Consider the following 13,839-nt stretch of genomic DNA (forward strand, 5'->3'; position numbering starts at 1 on the left):
CGCTCCTAACACCACAGAGCATTTTCAGTCAACAGCAGGAAGCCTACAGGTGCCTCACCCGTGGCCTGACCTTAACAAGGTTTACCCACAGCAAGCAGACAGCACACTGCACACTAATACCACATTCAGCAGGAGAGAAGAGAAAAAAACACATCATTGATTCTAGGAACATGATGGGATTGGTGTCCTTCCCTGGGGTTGTTTTCTTGAGTTTCTGTTCCTCCTCCCTCTATGGCCCCTAAGGCTGGGTGAACTGTTGCCGACCCTTTACTCTGAGACAAAGATGTATCTGAAGCAAAGTTCAGAGGCTAAGGTTGCCCTAAACACACATTGTACACTATATAAACCAAGCTATGCGTATCCCTCTTCCTCTCATTGTCCTAATTGACACTTGTTTTCTCATCAGTCTTTTTCCTTTTTTTTCCTCTACATCTCCATGGCAGCGTGTAACTGCGACGCCACAGGCTCGGTCCGGGACGACTGTGAGCAGATGTCGGGCCTGTGTTCATGCAAGACAGGAGTGAAGGGCATGAAGTGCAACGTGTGTCCAGATGGAAGCAAGATGGGCATGAATGGCTGCGACAAAGGTAATAAGAGAGAGCAGCAAGGGACCTGCGTTAATAAACCACACAAAGACACACACAGGTTTTTCTCTTTCGTCTATTCTCAAATCATTCAAAGTGTTTGTCTGTCACTCGTCTGATCCGTGGATCAGCCCCCGTAGAAGCCACTTCTTTCTCGGTCTGCTTTTCACATCCATCTGGTTTATTGGCACAGGGAGGGAGTGGCTGCAGGGTGATAATCAATAGGGATTTACAGAATACTTGAGTGTACAAATTAAAAGTGCGTGACACATCGTCCATTGATATTTTCTTTTCTGCTCCATTTTGGACAATTCACAATACTATTATGTGTATGTTTATACTTCTGTGTAAGAAGTAACTTCCATTATTAATAAAACAGCCCAGGGATTGCACAAGTTAAACAGAGGGTTGAAGGAAAGGTTAGTTCCTGCTGTGACGGCCTGCAGCTTCTTGATTAAGATGCACCATCAGATATCGACTGCAAGTCAAACGCTTAATGAAGCCAACAGTCCCATCACAGTGGTGGGGCGTTCTGCCCCACACACGGCTAGATAAAAAGAGATGGTACTGAGAAGTGGTAGCACATGAAAGCAGGAGCCAAGGGATACTCTAAGTCTCTGTGATGTTGCAACAATGCAAAGACACCACACTCATAGCCTGGCAGGTGGATGGTGGGCTCCCCGGCTGCAGCTCTTTCTGCAGCAACTTCAAGGCTTCAAACGCTCCTTTGGAGAGCTCTGGGAGAGCTCTGTAGGGGAAAAAGAGCCAAAACATCCTGAGTGCACACCTTTACACAACTCTTTTTTTTTTTTTACAGTAAGGCAGCTTAAGCAAAATGCTTTGGTCTATGAAACCATGAATAATTCACACAGTGTGTGACTCACAGGTTACTAGATAATTTTATGATTATAAAGCAACAACAGCTGTACTGTTACTATACTATAAATATACTGTGTATAATATGAATGAACTTAGATTTTGAGAAGCCAATTTCATGGCTGTTTATCAGGCAGAATATCTGCTTACTTATTAAACGTAAGCAAAAGTTATGTAATTGTGAAAGTTTTGCATTAAATGACATGCATGCAAGTGTATCTTGTTTATCTCCACAATTGCATTTCACACAATTAGCAGCTATAAACTGTACTGATTACAAACCCATTTCTCCTGCAGGTCCCGAGGCCCCGACTTCATGTGAAGAGTTAGTGTGCAGTTTTGGAGCTACTTGCATTGAGGTGAACGACCAAGCCCACTGCGAGTGCCCTTCACCTGACTGCGATGAGAAAAACAAAACCAAGGTGGGTCTTTTAAACTGTCTGAACTTAAAGAAATACATAGTTTAAACTCCAAGTTTGCAACAGAAAGATATTGTTTCAGTGGCCAACAGGAAGTTAACATGTGTTCCCATCTCCCCTCTCTCCATCTCTGTCACTGTGGAGCAGGTGTGTGGCTCAGATGGGGTGACCTATGCCGACCAGTGCCAGCTGAGGACCATAGCCTGTAGGCAGGACGAGGACATCACAGTGCAACACTTTGGACAGTGCACAGGTGAGCCCCGTCGTACCCTCCATGCATCACACGTCGCTTGATTGGCCAACTGTTGTCAGGCCCACAATCAAAAAATAATGAGCTGTGCCATGGGCCCCAAATTATCTTCCTTCTGTTGTTTCTCCTCCGATTCATCTCTTTGTGTCCGAAAGTAAAGTCATAGCAACATGTATGCACGTTTACTTTGAATTTTGTGTCTTCAAGTCTTCAGGTACAAGTACATGCACATAATACTGTAGCAGTGGTAGCAATTACACTTATTAAAATAACAACATTTACACAAATTCCAAATATTTTATTTCAAAAGACACATTTCTGATTAATGGATAAGATCATAGTCACATATAAGGAGTTGTCTGTATTTAAGCTCTCTTACTAAAATTGTCATTGTTTGTAATACTGCACTTTGTTAAGCTTGTTGATTAAGATTGTGTTATAGCAAATACTTAGTTCATTTCACTAAGTACATTGAGTACATTAAAGTAAGCGGTGGTTTTGAGCTGGCAGGTGAGAGCAGAATCATATGCGACTCTGGAAAAAAAATTAAAATAAGAACGAGAGAGATATTAAAGCGTTTTAAAACCAACCGATCTGTAGTTTGACTGGAGTTTGAGTCTTGCAATCCCACATGACAGCAATGACACTTCCTTTTTGCTTTCTCAACCCTCTGTTGGGATTTGGCTTCATCTTCCCCCCCACCCCCCTGTTGGGAAATGCGTCAATCTCTTCGCAGCTTTAGGCTGCCAGCAACACAACGCTGCTTCAGTATGACGGCGGATGTAGAGAACATGTGTGCTGAGTAAAAGGTACAACTTTTGCCCCTTGGTCCAGATGCTGATGGACATGGTTTGGATCGTTGTAATAGGTGCTGGGACACGCGCCAAGGCCACGGTTTTCATGTACAGTAAAATTGTTGCACTGACTGCCAGCTTGCGTCACAACAGGGTTCTAGAGTCGCCGCCGGCAAGCTCAGTGGGGAAGAAGAGTGCCAGCTGTGTGCTTCTGGTTCTGGCCAAGAGCCACTGCCAGGTGTCTTGCATGTTTGGGTGGAAAAATGTTCATTCACGTCTTTGCTCAGTGGGCCCAGATTACCAGTCCTCTTCATCTCCCTTGAGCACTCTTTGTCAGACCTAAACTAGGTCATATCCATAGGAGGCAAGGCTGTTGACATGGTCTGTGTTGAATGGCAATTACAGGTACACAGATAAAGAATCCAAATATGCTCGGCAAGAGGTCGACAAGGCTTTGATAAGTCCCCGAACATCTGGTACTTACAAATTCAGTGCTGTGGGTTACGGGCAAAAGCAGCCAAAATCCAGTCTGGTTTCATATTCCTCTATTGCCTGGCAATAGCAATGTGGGTTGTGTGTAATCCCTCACCTAGCATTGCTGCACACAGAAGGCAAGAAGACGTCTCACAGCTGACTCACAGCTGACTCTTTCCCTGTTGAACCCTTAGGGGAGGAACAGACAGGCGAGCGCTCGGGCCCACCGACAGCCACAGTGGATCTTTTAATTTCTTTTCCCCGGATGCAGTCACTCTGCGGGTAGCTGCTCCGCTGCCGCTGTCGGCTTGGGGGATAGATCTCGAGCTCATTTCACGTGTGGCTGGGTGCGAATTAGCATTTGCTCTGCCTCCACACCTCACCACAGCGCAGCCCTGCCTGCCCTCCCTCCCGCTGTTTACATGCAGTGATTCCAGACACCCGGCCTAAGCGCTGTGGCATGCTAATGCTCACCGAGCTGCCATGTGGCTTGACAGGAAAGCATTGCCAAGGACCTATATACAGTAAATGAGTTAATATTGATCCCTTTTTTACACCACTAATCCGTCGCAACTTTTTATTACACCACAGAGCGTGACTACTGCTGCACAGTCAGACACTAATGGGCTGGCTAAAGGAAAATTCACAATCCTGCAGAAGAAGCTCTTTAAAATCGTTTTTGCTTGTGACAGAGAACTTTCAGCGTACTGTGATGTTACCCAGCTCTCTCTGAAGTCTCCAAGCTCAAAAGGCAGCGCAGCCACAGAGTATAGGGAGGAGTTTTGCTGTGTCTCAGCAAAAGATAAAGCGATATCTGAGAAACCCAGCAACAAAATGCAAGAGCTACTGTACCATGCACCAGAGGGAGGGCATTCGGACCGATGAGAAAATTCAGGCGCCGGGGGAAAATGGCCACCAAGTTGGCATTGGCCTGCCTCCCCATATGGTGTTATCACCTGTAGTTTTGCGGCAAATTGGCAACGAATGCCAGCATATGGCATCGGCAGCCCTCCGCCTGCATGTTAAGGTCTGTTGCCTTCACCATCTCTCCTCCATGTCCTGCAATTCTATCTCATTACACAACCCCTCATTCTGTTTCTACTGTTTGCATTCTTATACTCTACTACTGTTAGCTTTCTTAACCTGTTTTTTCTTTCTGATTTTAACCATTTTCTTTAGGCTTTTGTCCCTATCATTTTCTTCTAGGATTTCTGGTTCCTTTCTCTTTCCCCTTCACTGTCCTGTGTCCAGATTTCTCTTCCAACTCCTCCTCACTGAGCCCAGCTGACAACACAAACAATCTTAATAACCACCTTTTAACAATAACTACACTGCTGAGACAAACCAAGATGACAATGATTTTTTTTTCCCTCTCCGTCCTGGGACACAACTGTCCATTGCTCCACAGAGAGCAAAAAAAGCCTAAAAAATCGAAAATGGACTGTTAAACCTTTATTAAGAGAAGCATCAGCTGAACAGACTGTGCTGCCAGTCCCTCTTTCCTCTTTCAGACATGTTCTTTTCTTTTCTTATCCCGTGTCACAGAGCTAGCTTCTCAAGATATGCACACGCACCCAAACACACATTAGGTACTTCCCAGGAAGCAGGCCGCCTGACGCTAAGCTTGGCACCTGACTGACAGGTGTAGCCAAGAGGAAAGGAAAGGCATGCCACCAGTCTTGGTGATAACATCACTGCTCTATGCACCCCACTCCAAATCTCTCTCTATACAAATATCTGTTGAGCTTTAAGCTGACACCCGGTGCGTCTCCCAGGCTTTCTGCCGTCTCAGTAGATATCATATTTCACACATCAATGAATAATTACCGATCAAATAGACAATTATAGCAGTGTTATTAATTCCTACACATAATGTTAGGCAAATCCTAATGAGGCGCAAATCTACAGTATAGAATCTTTGTTAATCTTCTGTTCATTTCACCCACACATCTATACTCGTGGGACGTAAAGAAGTAAAGGAAGAACGACAGTATTGTCACGCCTGCTTGCCTTGGCTAAATTTGAAGTGCACACTTACGTAGCATCTCCCTGCCTATTCACTTCTCCCCCTCAGGAGTTTTTGTCCTATTTATCGTTCCTTTATCGCAGACAGTTTGTCCTTTTGCACCAGAGCTTTCTGCATTGGTAATGATGGTCTCTGTGCAGAGAGCCTCTTCTCAATCCCTCATTTGGAGTGTTTTTTTGCCGTGTGTGTGTGTGTGTGTGTGTGTGTGTGTGTGTGTGTGTGTGTGTGTGTGTGTGTGTGTGTGTGTGTGTGTGTGTGTGTGTGTGTGTGTGTGTGTGCATGTCTGTTGACAGCAATGTGTTTGTGGTGGCATTGACAGATGCTCATGCTCTCTGCAAGCAGCAGTGTGCCGTCTTTGAAGCCAGAGTTAAAGCTGGCTTTTTTTGCCCTATTTCTATCAATCATTCATCACCGGAGGCACTGGTTGTTGGTGATTAAAGCTTTGCTACTGGAGGGCAGCATTTGAATATGGATATACAATTCATAAGCATTGGCACAGCATGCATGCAACACACGGAAATGCATACTGTGCACAGAAGTACATGCCATATGTGTACACACGCACACACAAACACACTACCCACTATGCATTGACACCAAGTGGAGTAGTTTAACCCTGTCTGGGCAACATCACTCACCTGCAGGCGAAACACAATGCAGTGCGTATAACTGTGGGTGTTGTTGGCATATTCCATATTCGCTCTGCATATAGATGCACTTTCATTACTTACAGTTAGGTTTGTCAGATAAAGATTCTTAACATCTCATCCATTGCAGGGTTTTTAATCAGAGGTTGCTTTTAAAAACTTGAAAAAAAGTTTTTATTTCCTTTGGTGTGATTTGCGAGGTTGTAATGGAGTTAGGTGAAGCATACTCAAACATTTTCATCTTTGCTCAGTCATTCATCCATTCCTTGCTTCCTCCCCTTCCCTCCACCAGAAATCATCTCTGAGCCGGCAGACCGGCCCACCCCAAACCCCTCAGCAACCACCCACAGCTCAACCTCTGCCGCCACCATCACCACCCCCGCCCCTTTCCACCCTGACAGGGTGTGGGCCATCCCGCCTCCACAGACGGAAGAGACAGAGACCACAGAGCAACCCTCGGCCACCAACCCCTTTTCCACCCTCATCCACAACCAAGCAAACCACCGCCACCCCATCCACAACCAGCCTCAGCCGCCGAAGTCCACCGCTGCCACCTCCACCTCCTCCTCCCACAGCAGCCCTGCTCCTTCTGCCGCTGCGTCCTCCTTCGACGGTTCGGGCAGTGGGGAGCCAAGTGGCGACGACCAGACCGAAGAAGAGGAGGAAGGTGAAGAGGAAGTCGGTAGCGGCATCCCAACGGAGGCCAGTGGGGCAGAGGAGCCTGTTGGTAAATCACTGCTCTTTCACTTCATAACCCATAATGCTTTGAGGGGTGTCTGGGAGGGGCTTTTTTTTCAAGAAGGGGTTGAACAGAGTCATAGTCTCTTCTCAGGTGACATCATAACACATTCCTACCATCCTCTGTTTTATTGAAAATTACATTAACATCAGCATAGGCTTCTGTATCTCTATGCAAATTGTTTTTGAGGAGACAAATGTTAAAGCCAGGCAGGCAGGGAACTGAAATCTTTGTAAACAAATGCTGTTAGTGTCATTTTCAATTGCATAAGATGTATATCTCTATTTCAGACAGAAAGGAATGTATTTGCATGGTTCACTGTTGCTACATCACCCATGCTCTTTTCTTCCATTCCACCCGCTCGCTCACTCTCAACAGCTAGCAAAACAAACCCAGGCTCTGTAAAATATACTCTCGGCAGGCCAGATGAAACTGCTGGCCCGCATCTGGGGATCTCTGGAGCCTGACTTGACATGCTGATGTGACTGGGAGTTTGAGGTGTGAGTGTGTGTGGAGGCTGCATGCCTTGTCACATGACCAGTCTGAAATCTTTCCCGACATGCCCTCCTGACTGTAACAGCAGGACAAGGTTTCTGGGCTTCTGTGTGGACAACAAGGGATGGCTGAGAATTTTCAATCAGGGCTTCTTCTTTTTTCTGTTGTTATTTTCCATCCATCCATCCACCTTGCCGACAGCTTGCAGTAACAAACTTCATACCACTGATGGTGCTGCGTGGCCCCAATGTGCTCTTCCTCAGCTCTTCCTCCTCCTCCCCTCTCGCTCCTTCTCCCCTCCTCTTAGATTTATTCTCCTATGAGAAGCTGACCAGAGTGCTCGGTGGAGCGAGAGGCATGTAGTCTGTCTGCCAAGGAGACCCCGGTGTCTTGTGGCTGTGTGTGTTTGTGTGTGAATGAATGTGTACCCAAGCATGACTGGATGTTAACAGATTAGGAGATTGTACAGTGCAGATTTCGACATGGATATTAAATATATCTACACTCATGTGTTTCTTCATAATTGTGTGTTTGTAAGGTGTGTTTGTATGTTTTCTGTGTAAAATGTTGACGTCTTATCTTTGTTTTCTCTGTGTGTGTGTGTGTGTGTGTGTGTGTGTGTGTTTTTGTCTTATCTTCCTCTTCTCATGTCACTGAGTTTGTCCAATTCTGAGTGCACATATCACTGTCTGACTTCATAAATGTGAGCAGGCTAGATGTCTTTGTACATTTGTTTTGTACCCGTGCTCTGTTAAAATCTGCTCTTATCTGTGTGTGTGTGTGTATGTGTGTGTGTGTTTGGCAGCTCTCATGGCTGGAGTCGTGCAACATTCCCCCCCCCCCCCAAAATCAAAACACACAGCCCTCTCCTGTTCAGCCCAGCATCTGTAAATCTGCAGACCACACGCCAACAGATGCCCTCTAAACCCCAGCCTCTTCTCGCATCCTTTGACCATGAGTCCTTGAGCAGGACGTCTTACCTATGACGTCTTTACGACTCGTTTAGCCGCTAGCTGTTTGCCTCCACGATTATTTCTAATCTCTGTGCGGCCATAAACTGCGCCGCTTCGACAAAGACCCCATCCCCACCCCCACCAACACCATGATTACAGAGGACGGACCTTTCCTGCTGTTGCACACTCTCATCCTTCAGAGAGAGAAAGCCCAGTCACTTTTATGTCTTTTATGTTCCAAGATATACAGTACATGCACTGTATCACAAATACAACTGTATGTTGTTGTTTTTTTCAGGCAAGACTTGAAAGTAACTGTTAGCCAATCAGCCGTGAGCAGTTATCACATCCCCCATCATTTAAAGTGCTCTGTGTGTGACATGACTGGCAACAGTGCCCATTATGTGTTCTCTGCCTGACAAAATGAGTTCCAGGTGTAAAAGCAATTCCCATGAAAATGCCATATAATCACTCTTAACAGATGTCTCTATTAGCGTACAATCACAGGTCAGCAGACTTAAAACGCACAATCTGCAGAAGCAAGAGTAAGTTGTAATAAAACAAAAAAAGTTGTAGGTTTTTACCTTAGAAACACTACCCACCCTATCTCCTCTAGGTCTCTGAGATAATCTGGCCTGAATTCATGAATTTCCTGATGAATTATTATGAACCCCTGTGTATCATCCCCAGGTCCTACGCTGGCCAGCACCACTATACCCACAGCTGAGGACAGGTCATCCTGTGAAAACACAGATTTCGGCTGCTGCCCTGACGGCAAGACACCGTCCAGCACTCCAGAGGGCGCCAACTGCCCCTGTAAGTCAAAATGCCCCTTCTCTGCACTCTCTCTACCTATGATTGTCTGGATATCATCCTATTCTTTCTCCTCTGGGTTTTTGTCTTCCATCAGTTGGTAATATATAATGAGAGAGATGAAATCCTGATATCACTTTACTGGATGTTACTGGGATTCACAAAGATGAATGTAAATGAGTATCCACTGCAGCATTTACAGTACCCTTTTTGATTTTTACAAATTGAAACACCAAATATATAAAAGACTATATAAGTATTTAGAAGATCAATGCCATCGTCATGCCTTTGCGTTGAGTATGGAGCTGGACGTGGGAGATGTTAAGCCTAGCTTAGCATAAAGGCTGGAACCAAGAGGAAACGGCAAGGCTGTCTCTCCAAAGTATAAAACAAAAAGCGCGTAAAGCTCACCAAGATTAGCTATGAGAATAGCTTAAGAATGCTTGTCTCTTTCTCATCTAACGTCACTTCTTCTACTTCCTTTTTAGGGAGTCTTAAATGTTGTTGATGCATTGAGAATCAACACAACATTTTTTTCAGATTTAATGTTTACTTTGGGGATAGTGATATTGTGTCACCTGCCTTAAATAAGCATCTGCAGCGATGCTTTCATGAATCACCACCCTCATATGCAAATGACCATATTGGCAGGTGGCAGGGAAAAACGCACACAGTGGAAATATATACAACAAAAATATACACGTAGTAATGCATAGTTATGAATTTGACGACACTTGACAGTCTGACTGATATTAGTCGTACGTGAGGTTCGTTTTCTCGACTCCATAATTTATGGAGTTTGGTTTCAGATTAGTCAACACCATATTTTAGGGCCCATGTGCAGTGTCTCTATTGCTGCTTTTCCTGACTTCCTTCATCTTCTTTCTGTTTATTTTATTCTACCACCTCTCCTTTTATTTCACCCCCCAAACACACACACACACACACACACACACACACACACACTCTTCAGTCTCTATCAGTTATCTCCCTCTTGAGCTATATCTCACCCTTTCTTTCCCTCAACTTGGTCAATCTCAATCCAGTCTTGCATCAGTTTATTTCTCTCAGTTGAGAGACTACCAGAGGCCGACGAGCACGGTTGTACCAATCAGTGCCTTCTGCCAGACGCGTTCGTGAAGATAAAGGACTTCTTTCTCCCCTTTGCTTCTCAATTCCTTTCTCCCTCCATCCCTCAGTGGAAATCTGCTCTCTATTTGTCCCTGCGGTGTTAGTCTGACTGATTGTGAAAGGAGGGATTCTATTCGGCTCACATGGGAGCTCCAGGTCATGACTTGAAAGAGCTCAGGCCACAAATTAGAGCGCAGAGTTGCGTTTCTGCCATATCGAAGGTCCCAAAGCCTTCCAATAAAACCAGAGTTCAGTGCCACACAGGCCATAATATAATCTGAAGATATGAGGCCACCTTTGGCCTTCCACAGCCTTCTGCCATTTATTTGTTTTGCAGGATTTATGGCCAAACAGAAGTGAAACATGGAATGGCACGTCTGTCGAGGCTGGATTTCTTGACATTTGTCCTCAAATCCAGATGATTGAAGCACGTGCTGCACAAACACCTTTGACAGTTTTTTTAAGGTGTAAGACAACAGTTGTTACAAATCCGCTAAAGCCTGTAAATATTTTTCTCAGCCGACAATGACTGGGCACTGGCGATCAATTTTTCATTCAGCTCAAGTGTTACCAATAAAATCAGGCAGTGCGATAGGCTGATCGATACGCAGGATCTTTTTTCTTCTGAGGAGGGCTGCCACTCATTAGGAGTAAAATTACACATCCCTCATGCAAAAATATTCGCAATCTCATTGTACTGTCCAATGTATTGACGTGTGCCACGGCTGTCTCAAAGTGAAAAGCAGTTTTAATCTCTAAATTTTTTTGAGACATCTAGTAGCTGAAGATTGAGTGTAGTCCACACATTTACACAATCAAGTAGATACTGTGTGTATATAACCCTTATTATTATTATTATTCTCAGTGGATGTCAGACCTTGGTTAAAATGTATTAAAGGGTTCAACAGAAAATGTATTTTGTCACCTACCTGCCGTAATATTCGACCATAGACATTGTGTTTGTTTTTTTGTTTTGCAACTCAGGTATTGAGTTGTCTTCCTCAGGCTTCAGTGCAACATTGGTTTAGCCTCATGTGTTTCTCAGAAAAAAACCTTACCAGCCCTCCATATGTTACATTTAAACAAGGTAATACCGTTCATATGGCACTAAAGATAATGACTAGCAAATGCGCATGTGAAAGTTAATGGCACGCTAAGCTCCAGCTACTGTAAACTCTTTCATATGTCAGTGGAAGCCTGACCAATTCATTACATTTTACAGTTCACTAGAATCTGATCAAATAGCCAAATAGCTCTGTCCGTCCTTTTATCGCTTTCTTTCTTTCCCTCGTTACGTCCGTCATGGCAGTGGGCTGGAAAATCACCCTCTCTGATGTTTGTCTTCTCTGCAGATTAAAAATCAGATCTCTCTCGCTGCGGCCCTCTCTTTCTTCTCGTCTTATCGGCCAAGCCTCACCCATTTTATAGCCGCCGTCACATCTGAATCGATGTGTGCTGCCTGTGAAAGTACTGTTAAGATGAGGAGAGACAGAGGGAATGGGAGTGGGGCAGGAGCGTGTCACCAGTGTCTGCTATCCTTTTCATACAATTTTAACCAGGCTGTGTCAGTCACCGGTCTGGCGGCATTAAGGCGACAATTACGGCTATCTTTCACTATAATCATACAAGTGCTCTTCCCATTCTCTCTGGTGTTGCTCAGGCAGGGGCAGCCATGATTGATTTGGGCAATTTGTTCTGCTGATTACGAGCGGCGTGGAAGCATGGCATCAGCGCCTTGCATGCTTCTCCGTTCTTCACCTCACTCACACACACACACACACACAAATCCCCTCCGCTTTGAGCTTTATTTCAAGCCCTCTTCTCTCTGGCAGGAGTATAAAAAAAAAACATTTTGAGAGTTGATAAATGTTGGACAACATAACCCCCCAAGGTCGCACAGGGAGACTCTCTCGTTGCTGAAGAAGGCACTTTTGAGAGTGCCTGTGGGCTGTTTTCTTTTTAGTGTGTGTTGTTTTTCCTTCATGTATTTGTGTGTCTGTCTAACTTGTTGTCTTTTTACCCAGCCCACCATGCCAGCTTTTGGGATGAGTCTCAGTCCGGTAAAATTGGCCCATTTTTTCACCTTCCCTCCTTCAATGTTCTTTCCTTCTTTCTCTCATATCTCACGGTCCACCTCTTCCACCACCCCAACCTCCACCACCACTACTCCCAAACTCCAGCCCCTTTTTAAAAAAAAAACCCGCTCAAACTCACTAACCTCCCCTTGTCAAAAACACACAAACACACAATCCATCACTAACCCAAAACTGGCACCACCCCAAAACAAGCACTGTGTTAAGACAGCGGGAACTGAGTGATAGGAGAAGGTTTGAGCTATTGTCTTTCAGTATCACATCTTCTTTCCTCTCCTCCTCTGTTTCCAGCCACCATGAGGTTCAGCGGTTTCCTCCACTTGGACCAGGTGGAGGGCCAGGAGATTTTCTACACCCCTGAGATGGAGGACCCCAAGTCAGAGCTGTTTGGAGAGACGGCCCGCAGCATAGAGAGTGCTGTAAGTGCTCTAGGAGCAAGTAGGGTTGGGAGTATAGTTGATATGTTATGGCTAAATCTACCTAACAAATTATTTATACCTAATATTCACTTGTTTACATTTTATTACTAAAGGTGTGATATACAACATTCAGAATCTGGGCGGGTATAGCATGCACACTGCTCTCACCTCTGACGTCACAAGCAGACATGGAGGTAGCTGAGCCGAAATGCCAGCGGCTAGCAGTGCTTACAGAGCTAACGGTGTTAATGGGGGTTAGCTCACACTCCCTGGAGTGATCTGGGGGGAGCTGAAGGGTGGGGGTTATGCTTCCAGCTACCGTGGGTCGGGACTATGTTATCAGCGGGATCCGTCATATGAGCGGCACCGCTCCAAGGTGCGTGTCTGGCCTGGGTTGTGCACAGTGCTGAGATACTGTAGATGATTCTGTGTTTCTGATATTATTTAATTAATGACTCTTCTCTACTTCAATTGATGATCGCCACTTGTGGACACAGTGGCTCCTGTTCACCAAACGTTACATAATCTAGCTTTGGATTTTGTGTTTTCCCAAGAATCTTCACGTCAAGAGTGGAATAAAGCTCTGACACAACATTCAAGCATCGTGAGACACTAAAACACTTCACCTAGAGCCAGACTAATCAAATTCTTTGAGCTCCTTCAGGCAGGCAGGTTTCATTGCAGGTTTTACAGACCTGACACCCTGCAGCTGCTGAGTAATATTCTGCCACTTCGGGCTGGAGTGGTTTCTCTGGTCAGTGATCTGATAGTAAAATAACAATGATAAAAAAAAATATCCACACCAGCTGCTAACAGAGAGGAACATACATCAAATCAGTCAGAGACAACATGGCCTTGCTGATATTTGATTTTTAATAAAAGGGGAGGTATTGGCAAACTAGAAGGAACACAGTGATTGAATACCACTTTTTTTTTTACCAAGGTAGGTAGACTGTTCATAGAGTAGTGGTTCATCATGGTGTTTCAATAATTCTTTTTCACAAAAACTAACATCAAAATACGATTTTTTCACAGAATTTGGTTGTTGCTTTTAATTTCAAGCACAGCAGCAAAAGCTCTAGGGCTGAGTTAGCACTGACACTACATGAGGCTTCCAGAAACTCTT

General features: G+C 44.8%; 1 protein-coding gene across 13 annotated transcripts in view; it reads left to right on the top strand.

Annotated features, from left to right (window-relative positions):
- Positions 1–13,839, top strand: part of agrn (agrin) — a 247,383-nt gene that overhangs the window by 202,811 nt on the left and 30,733 nt on the right. For 7 of the 13 annotated variants that reach the window (XM_032521016.1, XM_032521015.1, XM_032521018.1 and 4 more), the window contains 7 exons: positions 444–587; positions 1,758–1,882; positions 2,027–2,132; positions 6,363–6,797; positions 8,948–9,073; positions 12,226–12,261; positions 12,586–12,713. In XM_032521016.1, the coding sequence (XP_032376907.1) occupies positions 444–587; positions 1,758–1,882; positions 2,027–2,132; positions 6,363–6,797; positions 8,948–9,073; positions 12,226–12,261; positions 12,586–12,713 (1,100 nt within the window). The remainder of the gene's footprint in view (positions 1–443; positions 588–1,757; positions 1,883–2,026; positions 2,133–6,362; positions 6,798–8,947; positions 9,074–12,225; positions 12,262–12,585; positions 12,714–13,839) is intronic. The other 6 variants (XM_032521021.1, XM_032521022.1, XM_032521023.1 and 3 more) reach the window with 3 other exon arrangements.

The sequence above is a fragment of the Etheostoma spectabile genome, chromosome 7 (genome assembly GCF_008692095.1).
Source record: "Etheostoma spectabile isolate EspeVRDwgs_2016 chromosome 7, UIUC_Espe_1.0, whole genome shotgun sequence".
NCBI lineage: Eukaryota > Metazoa > Chordata > Actinopteri > Perciformes > Percidae > Etheostoma > Etheostoma spectabile.